Source organism: Microchirus variegatus, assembly GCF_963457635.1.
Source record: "Microchirus variegatus genome assembly, chromosome: 1".
In the NCBI taxonomy this organism is placed as follows: domain Eukaryota; kingdom Metazoa; phylum Chordata; class Actinopteri; order Pleuronectiformes; family Soleidae; genus Microchirus; species Microchirus variegatus.
Window position 1 is genome coordinate 10,751,914 of NC_139802.1, and position 13,998 is coordinate 10,765,911.

Here is a 13,998-nt window from a genome sequence, read left to right on the forward strand (position 1 = left end):
CTCCCCTTTTCTCTGCCTCCCCTCTGTTCTCCTCCTACAGTTTAAATATTTGATGAGTGTCTTACCTTTAGTTACCATGCATTATTTCTCTGCTCTTCTCAGGGCTCACTGGTTGCTCTCTCTCTCTTTTTGACCCTACCTGGCCTCAGGCCAGAAGCTGACGTTATTTCAGAGACTGCTGTCAGTCATCCTTTTTGCTCATTGTACCTTCAGTCTCAGCAGTTAGAATGCACATATAATTTTCCTAACCAGTTGATTTCAGAACATTAAATTACCCTTAAGCAACAGCAGCTTGGTACCTTTCATTGGTTTATGAGGAATAAAGTCTTAACAGGAATAAAACATCATGTCAAATTCAGCAGAGATAAGAGCCTGGGGATTTCGGTGATATTAAACTTCTTAATAACCAATGGACTGCATTTAACTGTACACTTGCAATAACTAATCAAAGCTTATTTTATGCTGCAATTCACAACCCAGTGAATCCACCCAATTATACTCATCCATATGTCCTGTTTAAATGCAGTCAAAGGTCCCCCCATGATACCACTCCAAAAACTCACTGTTTTAAATTGGATGTGGTTGGATATACAACTTCATTTGATGCATAAACAAATGTGGTTGTGGATCTTTAACAAAGCTAATCACCTTCGAGGCAAACCCCACTCCTATCATCTGCTGACTGTAATGACGTCCGTCAAAATATTGCATGCTATTGCTTTTATCTTCTTCTCGTCTGTTTATCGGTCTAATCATTTTTCTAAAGCATATCAACTGTCCTCACCCAACTCCTGCCCTGATGGGTTGTGAAATTTGGCACACGTCGCATACATACTCTCAAAACTCTTGATATTGGCTTGTCCCCTTGTCTTGTACCACTAATCAACCAGCCCGACTTATGCGAGGGACCATTTGACCTGTGAGCATTAAATGCACAATCTTTCTTGTGTTCATTCATGCTTTCAAAGGAAGTGTACCAACCTGGCTATTTTTTCTGTGTGGTAATACTTATGTGTACATACATACACAGTGGTGATGAATTGTACTGACTAAAGAAACTAATGTATAACTGCAAAATTAGTAGACCTTGTCAGAAGCCTGTGCTGAGTGCATTCCAGTATTTCCTTGGAGTAACTTTGAATGCCACTTTGATTTTGCCTGATAAACAAAAGCCACTGAAGAACCACTCACTGAGAGGGGTGCATGGGCGTTTGTTTTGTTATGAAACTTGCTATACAGAGTAGAACATATGTCAGCTCGTCATTATGGAATAATAGTGTTGAAGTTATACGTGAATGATCACATGCATCACACAGACATGATCTCAAGTCCATTAAATGTTTGTCTCTCATCAGCAAAATGCTAACCAGGAGTTACTCATTACTGAAGTTTTTTCTTTGTTCCTCTTATCACCATTTTAAAGTTGACATTTGTTGAATGTCCATGTTGTTCCACCAGATATTAATCTCCAAAGAAAGCAGAGATGTTCATAAAAGCAAGTCATTTTAGTTTCTGTTTATATGTTAATATTATTTTTCATGTCTGTGACTCAAAGCCTTTGTCTTATTTGTTATATCAAGTCTACTATCTTTCCTTTTCATCTGTTTACTGTTGGTTCATTGCTAGAAAGGGTTTGGTTTTTGAAGAACATCCTGTTTTGGAAGATTCCTCTGACGATTGCAAGTTACAGTGTGCTCTCATTAACCTTTTCCTGATCCATTTTTTTTTAGACATACTGCAAATGTCTAATACGTGTCATTCTCCTGTTGATAACAGAAAACCGTTCGTTTACTGGTGAACTACCACGGTAGCCAGAAGGCGGTGTTACGGGTCAACCCGCTGGTACCACTCGAGGCGCTGACACCAGTCATCTGTGACAAGTGTGAGTTTGATCCTTCACATGTTCTGCTCCTGAAGGACGGCATCAGTCGGCAAAAATTACCACTGGATAAATCTCTGACGGAGCTGGGGATCAAGGAACTCTACGTACATGACAAGAGTTTAGGTAAACATCAACCTCTTGATTCTATTCATATACTTTTTGTTTCTTTAATCTTTAAAGGTTGTGGTACATTCCTTAGATTTAATTAACTCATTATACTTATACTATATCATACTTGTCAGCCTACAACCTGTTTAAATCATCCCCAGAACAATTAGCATATGCTTCTATTAGCCTGGTTCCCATGGGGTCTGAATATCATTTCTAAATGTGAGGTTTTGTTTTTAGACTTGAACAAAGGCATTAACATATATATAAATGTGTGTTTCATGTTTTGGTCCTTGAATTTTAGAAATTCGAAACACTAAACGTAAATCAAAATTTTTGCAAGTATATGCTTGTCCTGTTTCTGACACTATATTCAAATAAATAAACCCAGAGGTAGACTCATTTGTGAATGTCCTTTATCAAGAAGGAAGTTGAATGATGGTGTAGGATCTGTTGTTGATGGTTTATTTACATGGTAACAGTCCACGCCCATTGTTATTTTCCATACTGTTTGGTCATGGAGAATGTGATCTGTGAGGAAAGACGTGTGGTTTATGGTGAGGAAGGACTTTAGCATTGAGACTTAAAGCATTATGTCATCTTTATGGTCAGATACTGTTGTGTAAGGGTTACATCTTGGCAATGAACCTTTGCAGTTATTATGAAGAACATGTATTCAGAGGAATGTATTTATTTTGTGTTGTTAAAGGTTGTTATAATGTTTTTCCTCTATAGTTTAATGCAATGATATATTTAAAAAGTACAGTAGTCAGTAGTCTGCCTACCTTGTAAGGAATGGTTTTCAGTTGTCCACATGTGACTAAATATATTTTTAAACCTTCATATTTTCCAGTTCTCCAGCCTAAAATGGCTTCTGCCCCTGCTCTTAACTACTCAGGTATTAGTCATGAAGAGCCCTGTCTGTCCCCTTTTTTGTTCGTTCCATTTAAATGTAGCATTTAATCTTCCACTACTTACTGCTTATTAACCTTCTTTTTTGTAGTCCACTGGACATGCTTGTTTGCTTGTTAGTAATCTGACTGAAAAGAAATAATGCATAATGTTTGTGTATAATACTTGTGCTCACCTTATCACTTCAATGTGAAATAATTGAACTTTACTCTGCCTATTTAGAATCCTAATAACCCTGTAGTGTAGCTGTAAATGTTTTTAAGACCTTCTCGCTCTGTCCCCAAGCCAACAGTGTTATCATGACACATTCTTGTTCACAGCTTTTGCAGAAGTGGAGGTGAGATGACGAGGTCTAGAGAAAAATAATGCTGTAGCGCCCTCTGCTGATGAAAGTCAGTACATTATGGAAACAGGATAGTTCATGACAACTGTCGAAAACTATAAATATAATTGCAAATGTCACATTGTTTATGGTTTACAAGAGAAACAACTAAATTGGATTTTATATAATTCTGCTAGATAGTGTTATGTGAATAAAGTGTACATTTTGATGTTCACCTATTAACATGCATGCAGAGATAATTTGTCTCTCACATCTACCTAACTCCTCATAAACTGTCTCTGAGTTTGGTTATAATTCCCTGACTTTTAAAGTAAGGCACTGACACTATCATATCCAACTCTTCTTTATCTCTCTTTTTTTTTAAGACTCAATTTGCTCCAGTACCACCAGTTTGGGTACATCAGAGAAGAAAGGCTTCCTGGGTATCTTCCAGTTTAGCAGGAAAAAAAGCAAGGTAAGACTCCTAAATGCTATATGTAACAGTTTTCGTTTTTGTTTTTTTAGGATTGTTATTATTTTGCAAGTTGTGATAATTTACCAACAGTGTTACTTCAGAATCAAGGAAGCTATGTAATACTAACTAACCTTGAATTGTGTGTGCCATTGATTCTTATTCCAATTGACAACTGCGGCAGGCTAACTGCATGCCTGAACAGTAGAATCCTGCATGTTAGCTGTGCTTTCTGTTTGCAGAAAACCTCTGCGGACATGGATGAGTGTGATGATAATGTTTTCCAAAATACTGACACACAAATGGATGTAAGTATTACAATGAAGTAACATGTCCAGAGGTAATACGTGAATTGAAAGTGGCATTTGTTTTGGTTGTTGTGTCACAATGAAGGAAAACTACTGCACTATAAAATCTTCACTTCTCTTTACACCACAGTGTGACTAATACAGCTTTGTTAAGGGGTCGAGGATGAGTGTCAAAATTAGGGATGTGAATCTTTGGATTCGATTCCGATTCTTAGGGTCACGATTCGATTCAAAATCGATTCTCGATTCAACCAATTCGATTCATGTGATTCTCAAAAATTCTCAAAAATTGATACAATGCATAGTGTGGCATCAAAACAATATAGTTTGTATAACTTACTTACTGTACAAAAAATAACTTGCATAAATAAAAGCTTAGGCTAGCTGCCTTCTTCTCCCAGAAGTTACAAAAAAACTGTACACAAATAACACAAACTGGTGTTTTGTATGGTTTTTCAAAATAGAAACTTAAAATAAAATAAATAAATAATAAATAAATAATAATCATGATGACAATAAATAATGGCAGCAAAAATGACAGAGTTACTGTTTCATGGTTTTTTATTAAATCGTTAATGAATACATCATTTCAATTTAACAACAATGAACTTGTAACAGTTGATAGTAGTTATATGCCCCGATGTCCCCTAGAGGGCAGCATTCATCTCCAAAAGGTTTCTCTGTAGTCTGATAATGGGTTTGCTAGACTTGGGGAGTAGTCTGAAAAAAGTTGTTCTCACAGTTCTAACTCACTTTCTCACTCCCTTTTCATTCCTACCAATCTATAATACATGATAATACAGTCATACTGTTTCATTGTGACACACAACAAATCTACAAATCTAGACCAACTGAAAGGGTAATTTCGAGTTTCAGCATCGGAAAACAAGTCATGATCATCTTAGAAATAGTTGGGTTTTTAATCGCAAAGAAAACACATATATTTGATTGTGTGTGTGTGTTCATAGTGCTTGTATGTTGAACCACCAGACAGTTAGGTCCTGCATTAAGCAGCATGTCTATCTTTTATATCCATAACTCAATCACGGTAACTTGATTTTGAAGCCATGAACCTAGATTGAGCCAGTCATCTGTGGATCATCTCAGCTCAATATGACATTTGATTGTATTAACTGGAAAAAAAAAACACTGCTTGGCCCACTCTGGATCATTTTACTGTTTTGTGTTCTGTAGAACAAAGTCCTCTTATTTAATTTGTCCACCTTTTATGTCTTTGTTGTCTGCATGCTGAATCACTGACACCATTATATTTTTTTCTTCCCTTTTTAAACTAGATCTTAGAGCAATTTTTCTTCATCCTCTTTGTGTGTTAGGGTTAGGGTTTATGACAATACATTTTCCTTCAAATACATCTGAAGGATGTAAAACTGAAGGTTGTGGGGAAAAACTGTCCGCAAACCTGGTGAAAAGAAAATTTGACCTGCGGAATTGCGATCTTTACTGAGTTTTTGGCTAATCCGGTGAATTCTTTTGAAGGAATAGCCTGCAGCATGCTTTCACACCCACTCTTCCTTTTCATCTTCTTTTCAGGGCCAATCGGTTTAACCTGCAAAGCTAGTCATTTCGCTACCTACCGGCAACAAGAAGTACTTAATCAGTAACAAACATCGTTAAATTCACATGGTGCTTTCAGGGTGTGGTCTACATTTACTGTACTCTAGCATACCAGATTATTGGTGGCCTCTCTCTCTAGGGCCACACAAAGGCCATTGCAGTCAATCCACACCCACATCAGGGTCATGAGGGCCCGTTCAGAGCGGCTTGCAGCCCTAGTTATTCATACTGATATTTCTCTGCCATATCACTCTGTCCAGCAGGCTTTAATGTAGCTGGGCTCTTTGTCTCTGATATGATTGTTTCTCAGTCTGGGACTGTTATCAGACTATACACATGCATTTGTGCACACAAGGAGACACACACACACACACGCACACACACTTATGGACATACAGTGTTATCAGCCTGAAGGCATTAGGTTACCCCACCTTGGCTACATTAGCACTAAAAGCCCAGCCTCTTATCTCTAATTGTTCATTAGGGGCTAATCGACTGTGTGTCTGTGTGGTCTTAAAACACTAACATGGTCAGAGAGGATCATGTTGTAGACCAATGCTGATTCTGAAGCAAACGAACACCAAGGCCAATATTTATAAATCAAAATAGTTGTCCAAAAGTCAAAAGTTGATAGTAGTAAATACGATTTCACTGACAATGAACACTGTGCTCAAGTGGATTTCCTACTATTTTCCTCTTTTGCTGTTGTGAGAGTTCATACACATGTTCTGCTGTGAACACTATATTTTGGTTAGGTGAAAAACATTCTTCCTTTTTAAAGGATGGAAATCACATGCATTCTTGATTCTTGATTCTTCCAACCTCCACATACAATCTACCCCACCACCTCTCCCTTGTACTGTCCTACAGGACAGTTTGAAACAACGGTTAAGATTTTTATCAGTTGTTTTTTTTCCTTCTGCTACGACTTAAGGTTGCACAGTATTAATATTTTTTCTCACTTGCAACGAATGTACATTTTGCACATTTCTATTTTTCTGTTTTGTATGAATCGAAGTCAGACTTACTAGGTATTATTTACTGTAACGCCTGATTAGGATTAAGGTTAGAGAAAGTGAGTGGCAAACTAGACCGGCTGGCATGTTTTGTTGGATTGTATCTCAAGGTTAAATGGATTGTTTTTTTTATTTACAAATGTTAGCTCTGTTTTTTAGACATCATTATTTTAAAGACCGTGGCAAGTTGTGAGTGAACATGCAGGAATCACTATCTATTTCTTTAGCATAAACAATAGTTTAATTCTGAATATTGTGTCTATGTTCACATAATAAACTAACACAGTTGTCTATACAAAATATTAAGATATAATATATATACGTTACTGATATAATGGGGAAAAGTTGAGAGTTTATAAAGGCTGCATGATAATATTTTTAGGTATATCATGCATACATTTTTTTATTTTTTTTGAACTCCCTCCACAAGTTCTATTCAGTCTTTTCCATTTTGGATAAGCCAAGATTAAAATGTTGTTTTCATAATAAAACAATTTGCTAACCCACAGGATCTGTCAAAAGTGTCCGCAGTCCCCAGCACATTGGGCCAGTCTCACTCAGTCATGAATATGTCCGGGATGTCTCCCAAGGCTGACATCAAGAAGAGACATGCCCCAGCACCACCTGAGGCCCCAGCAACTACCACGGGACACAGCTTTGAGGCCTATCAGGTGAGGGCGATAAAGCTGTTGAGCACAGTTTTTTTTTGTCTGTCAGTCAAAGTTAGAAATGTGCATTGATGTCGTACATGAGAAAGCTGAGTATTTTGACCGGAGCTTCAGCACCTCAAGGACATAGTGAACTGTATCGTCTACATTAGAGCAACAGCTCCCTGCAGTCTAATTATAGTGTTATGGCAGCATGCTGGAAAATGTTGTTTAGCAACCAACATCCTTCCTCTGTCCCTGTGATAATAAGTTTTGTTTACTTGGAGGAGCTAGTGTTTTTGAAGCATGCTATCAAGAGGAAATTTCTTCTCAGGATGGCATGAAGACTGGTGTTATCCTCTTAAACTTAATTAACTACAGAGACCTAAGCAATGGCAAATGGAAAACATTTTCACAGTGGCCGGATATTCTTCATAAACATGAAATATTCTTCGTAAACATGAATTCTGTGTGTCATCGTGTATCTGAAAGTAACACATTTTGTCAAAATAATGCACACAAATGCAAGGATCATCATTTATTTCTGTCCATGCATATCCGTATACAGGCTGTCTTCTATTTAAACTAATTACTCTATAATGCAATTATTCAGCTTGAAGGGATTAAGAAGATATCTTTTTTTAATCCCACTGAAGGAACAGATCATAACTTGACAATGAGGCCTTTCATAACATCCTCTGTTGCCTCTGGTTGCCTGTAGACTGACTAGTAGGAATTGGAGTCAGACATACTTGAGCAAAGAGATGTGAGTGAGTTAGTGTAGTTTGCATAGCAATAGAGTCTGCTAATATCAACAAATGACCGTCTAGATATCGCATCCCCCCTCCTTCTCATACACAGACACTACTGCATGTAGCCTTAAAGGTTCATATTATACTCTATTTCTTCAAGTTAAACTAGTTCCCTGGTGTCCTAATGAACATGTATGGGATGAAGCACCACAGCAATTCAATCACTCTGCCAAAACAGCCCTGTTCAGAATGCTCTGTTAAGTAGTATCTCTTTAGGTCCACCTTAAAAAAAAAAGTAAAACGAAACTTAAGGGACAGGAAATGACATCAGCCACAGAGGCTACTGGGAGCTAACAGCAGTCAGCATTTGGAAAAGTGATCATTTGCAGGCTCTAGCAGGCACATTGCCGTCATATATAACATGTATCCACTGGACAGATAAATCCTCTGAGGCTTTGTGTAGGACTCTGTGCTGCACTGTGGAGCCAAGAATAGAAATTTTAGATGCTGGTTTATAGACTTCTGGTTTTCTGATACTGTTGGAGCTCTACGAGACAGTCAACGTTGCGTGTTTTATCTCCTGTACTTAGACTGAGGAGGACCACAAAAACATGAGCATGTCATCTTTTTTCACACTTTGCCGACTGATAGGGCCTCCAGAGTCCCAAATATAAGGATTTAAATTATTAAAAAGTTGATTTAGCATAATATGACCCCTTTAAGTCTCAGGTGTAGTGGAAAAATAATAAATGCAGCAATACACACTAAAGACGGACAGATGTCGGCCCCGATGTGAACATTTTAATTGCAGTGCTGCGCAACATAAACCTGGAAATAAAAATCCCACAAAAGTATAAAAAGCTAAAGAAAGTTTCATTAAAATCAGACTGTCTGGCCAAACAGGAAGGTGACTGATGCTGGCCAGTGTTGCTTTAGTTACCTCATGAGTGTGCATCTTGTCGTGAGAAAAATACTTAAGTCTCCTCTGTCACCATTTTGGCAGGAGCCTAGGATCCTTGTTTGCTGCTGACGTGAGCCCACGCGAGCACAAGCATAGTGATGAGGCTGCAGTTCAGTTTGAGGAGTGTTTTTTGAACTTGATCCAACCATTTAAATTTTCAGACGTTTAAAACTGTAGGGCTAAATTAACAACCACTTCCACCACTTTCCTATGTAGAATTAATTTAAATTTCAAAAAACATAGATTTGTGTTTTTTGCTTGTTATGATCATTGAGAATCTCATCTTCTTGCAGCTGCTGGGATTATTTATAGTTGTGCACATTGTGATTTCACAGAGGGAGATGGCAATTGATCTTCCCATTTGTCACTGAAAATCCTCAGACACTGCTGGGAGTCACAAGGGCAGCCATGCGTAACAGGAGTTTGAAAGGTCATTTCAGGACTTGATAATCCTTCTAATAATAGATTCATCCATCTCGCTCATGCACCTTCTCTGAAATGTTTTCTCGTCTGCTCACAAAGTCTCATGTATTCATGCACGTTGCAAGGTCACACTTTGCTGCCGGGCTCCTCATGTTTCACCTCTCCGTTTTCTGGTGTTGCCTGCTGAGGACAAGTTGCTGGTGTGTTCTGTGTGTTTTTTAGAAACCGCTCAGCCTTGGGTCAACAAGTAATGTACACATTTAACCTGTTGATAACACTGGAATAGCTGTGATTCTCAGGAAAATTAAATTTTCATATCAGCATATTGACTAATTCAACATTAACAGGGGTGACAGATGGTTGAAGAACAACAGCATGTTTGGCCTGTGTTTGTTTTCCAAATATGATTAATAAAGATTTAGTTTCATGAGACTAAACCGTGTCATAGCAGCCAGGTCTTATTCGAGCAATATCCCAGGGGGCATTGGCGTTAAATAGAGGTGCATGACTTGGAATCTGTAGGAACAATTGTACATGTCAAATCAAATCAAATTACAATCCATTCCAAGTTGTTCTTTCACATGAAGTTTGGCATTGCAGTTGCTGGAGGTGATATTATAATAGAAAAAAAACTGGCACACTTTGCTTGTCAGTACAGAAACACATCATCTTCAGCCAATACAAGCTCCAGTGAAAAGAGATGTCACGCTATACCTCTTCCAAAAAAAAAAAAAGAATAGTTCAGATACAGGTTTGTCCTCAAGGGATGGGTTGGAAGTGGACCAGCTCCCTGGTAGATTGTTCGTTAACTGTGCAGTTATTGTTATTGTGTTCTTTATGTTGCTGTCATTTCATTCAGCAGCATGCTCAGCCAGTGCAAATGTGTTTTTGCATATGGGAAAAGAGAACAGGATTAGGCACATAATAACGGGTTGTCTGAGGACAGCTTCACACGACGACTCTCCTCATCACGACCTCTCTCTGCGCTGAACAAGCTTAGGTGGTCAACTTACAAGACACTGTAATAGACACTGTTATTGTAATATAAGCTATTTGCATTATGAAATTGGAATAATGAAACTGAATGCTTCAAATTGTGTTTGGAGAGGCAGTGATAATTAGTAATTAAATTGCAGTTGGAATATGGTAACAACAACATTAGAAGGCTCCTAATAGTTTACCATAGAACTGGAAACAATGCTTAAAGAATTTCTTTGTGCACTTTTTGGTTTACTTTCTTTAATGTTGGCGGTATAAGAATTAAAGATGAGTTTATGTTTCTAATGAATCTTTTGAGTTTGATATAGGCTACATATTGCAAGTAGTTCTTGAGAAGCAAAATACCTGAAACTTAACCGTAATGTAAACTCTTTTTGGTCGACCATGTGTTTTGTAGTAATTAAAGAAGATTGTTGACCTTTTTCAGTGTCTGGGGGGCAGGTTGCCATAATACGGAATTGAGATTTGGAATACCAAGAGCACCGAAGAGACATGACACTATTCCAGGAAGATTATAAAGTCCTCTTTGACTGTAGGAGAATCAGATGTTTTCACAAACTGGAGTTCACCATGGAGTCAGAGAAATGTGCAGTTTTGTTTCGTTATCTTTAAAAATCAACAATCTGTGTCTGTCTTTATGAGAGCAGCACTGAAGTAAATTATGTTTTGGAACACTGAGTTCAGAGAAATGCACACTTGTTTTTTTTTTTTTTTTGCGGGTAAGGGGTTGGTTTCCAGTAGTGATAGGCTGTTATTGTGGTTTGGAAAGGAAGCCACGTCTACAATAACCTCTTGTGATAAGTGAGTTCAAATAATTCCAAGCCTTCTGCTTCACTTCTCAGTAACAGAAGGTGCTTCTTGAGTCTTCTTATGCACGCTTGTCCTCATGAGTGTTATTCTGTGCACAAGAAGAGCAAAATATGGAGACGGAGCAACTGAAGTAGAGAATAAGAGAGAGGATTACGAGCAAAAGAGATAAACTGAGTCACACAGAGTCGAAGTAGTGGTAACATCAGGTCTTGCAAGTTTGTATTTTGTTTGCTTTTCAGTCCATGTGTCGGGTTTTCTTTTCAAAATGAATTGCTGCATGAAATCTAGTTGGCACCACCCTTACTGTTCAGAAGGACACATCAGGGTAAAAGTTAAAGGGAGGACAAGCAGCACTAAGGAGCAGAAGGTGAGGGGGAAATAAGATCAGTTGCAGTAAGAAGGCTGTTTGTAAGTCTATGAAAACCTTACCAATGTTCTTACCTGGATTACCTCTCCTTAAATATAGATTCTTAAGCCGTATATCCAACAAGCAGTACAGTGCAGTTCATCTCCCCACAGTATACTTTGATAAGGTAAATGCTTGCATTTTCACTGGGCTGTGTAGGCCAGATGGCGATAGCTGCATCAGCTTCATAAACAGCATAACATCATACCAGTGTGACATAGTGTAAGTTGCAGAGAGAATAACTTCACTGAGGAAGAACACAACACAGTTAACGCTGCATGCGTGGAGTACATGCTGATAATTTTGTTACTTGGAAATGGTAATTTTCTCTGTTGGGCTGCTTCAGATGGACCCTCATAGAAATTAGTCAGATCAAACAATGTTTCTGTTAAGGTTCATTCGTGCATCCAGCTGAGAGAGAGTAAGCACAGTTTAATACCAGGGATTCTCTTAACAAATAAATGTAATGGGAACTTATGAAACTTCTGCCCTCTGCCTTATCCTCCCTTGCCTTGTCTCTGCATCTCACAAGAAACTCTGCGGTGTAGAACATGCAGATACTTGGGTTCCTTATGGTATAATCTCTGGTTAATGTCGGTGCGAGCTCATGTGAGGACACGGCAGGGGAAACTCCAGAGGATCCACAGTGAGTGAATGCATGCTCAGGCCAGACGCCACCTTCTGATCCTGGAGATTCTCCTGCTGCTGTGAACGTGTTGCATCTCTCACCCTGCGTTTCTTATATGTGAAGAGAAAACTTTAAATGTCTTACTGAGGAGTAAAAGCTTTAGTATTTTGTCTGTGTATATGCCGTTATTAAGCATCATGGCAGCTTGAGCTTTCTGTCAAAAGCAGTTTTCTGTGTTGCATGAATGAGTTTGTTTTGTAAAAAAAAAAAGTAATTTTGTATCTGTGTAGCATTTTTATTGATAACGCTGGCATCATTTTCCCTCGAAGATCTGTCACTTGTGGAAAAAAAGAGGGTTGGCAGCAGAGGGAGGCTTGTTTTTCCACAGCCATCCATTAGTCCTGTAATTGCCTATAACTGGAGCTATTATTAATCTGATCTGATGTGCGGCTCTGGTTCGATCAGCCAGACAATACACAAATAGCTACTGGATCTGTGTTCAACATTTTTTTCTGCAGGGCTTTTCTTTGTGTATTTCTTTGCTTTGGCTCCTCTTTGCTATCCATCCATCTATCGTTTCTTTTCTCCCTTTCTGATTCTTTTGGATATCAGCTTTTCATTTGCTGCACACCCTCTGCATTGTCCTCTTTTACACCACCTTCAGACTTGTCTCGCCTCACCCAGAGTATACAGCAACCACTTGACAACATAAACAAAAGAAGGTCAACCATACTGTTGTTGGGTTTCGTCGCTGTTAGTCTCTGTTGTCTTTTGTGGGTAGATAGGCTTAGCCTCGCTCAGATAAGCGTCCGTGAGAGAACAAGAGAACATAACAAAGGAGGGTAAAAATAAGAAAAACAGTGCCAAGACGGAGAGGAGGAATGTAAACTAGGTTTTCCTCATGTGAGAGGTCAGTGGTGGTTTGGAAGGATGCAGAAATGGAAGTTGACTTGTCTGCGACCTGGCTCTGCTCTGTCTCTTCATGTGTTCTCAAGGAACAAATAGTTATTGTTAAATCACTTTGGGCCCAAAAAAATAAATAAATCAGAATTCTGTTGTGTAAGAAAACAGGCAGCCCACTCATCCCTTGTCCTTGTACTTCATTCTGCCTTGAGAGCTGCTATTTTCATTAGTTTGAGCTTTAGCTGATAATAGCAGGTGCTCTTGTTAGGTTTTGCACTTTACTTCATCAATGTCCATCCAGTTACGTTGTTAACATATTTCAGTAAATAGTGGCCAGGTTTTTAATTTACATAAAACGTAACAAGGCGTATTTGGATGGAAAGCCTTGTAAAGAAAAAGTAACTTTTCACAAACTTTAAACAGTGCCGTTCTTTCAATTTTCTTTATTCTTCTATTAGAAATTGCCAAGAGCATGATTTCTATTTGTGGTGCATCTGCAGACCAAGCATGTGAACATATACAAGGAATGTTTTTTGTTTTTCTCAATAAACCAACAACACAGATAAAGTCCAGCAAAACGAGCGCGATAAAGCATAATAGTTCCCTGGAATCATAAAGTATTATAAAGTAGTGCCAATTAGGTGATAACTTCCATTTCTATAAAGAATAAAGCAGATTTCTGTTGCAAAACAGACAACCGCAGGAATGTCTGGTCAAATACATGTAATGATAATAATAAGTAATTATTATAATAACAACAAAATAATAATAATAGTTAATAATGATAATAATAATAGTAATAAAACTTTCCAGTTTCTTGGTAACATACACAAAGGGTGTACAACTGTGAGAAGTATGCCTGTTATGATGCTAC

At 38.2% G+C, this 13,998-nt stretch overlaps 1 protein-coding gene across 1 annotated transcript in view; it reads left to right on the top strand.

The window, feature by feature from the left end:
* The window catches only part of cobl (cordon-bleu WH2 repeat protein), a 50,971-nt gene that overhangs the window by 17,708 nt on the left and 19,265 nt on the right, over positions 1 to 13,998 (top strand). Inside the window, exons 5-9 of the mRNA XM_083889786.1 lie at positions 1,777 to 2,005; positions 2,844 to 2,888; positions 3,611 to 3,699; positions 3,939 to 4,004; positions 7,105 to 7,266. Coding sequence (XP_083745912.1) covers positions 1,777 to 2,005; positions 2,844 to 2,888; positions 3,611 to 3,699; positions 3,939 to 4,004; positions 7,105 to 7,266 — 591 coding nt within the window. The remainder of the gene's footprint in view (positions 1 to 1,776; positions 2,006 to 2,843; positions 2,889 to 3,610; positions 3,700 to 3,938; positions 4,005 to 7,104; positions 7,267 to 13,998) is intronic.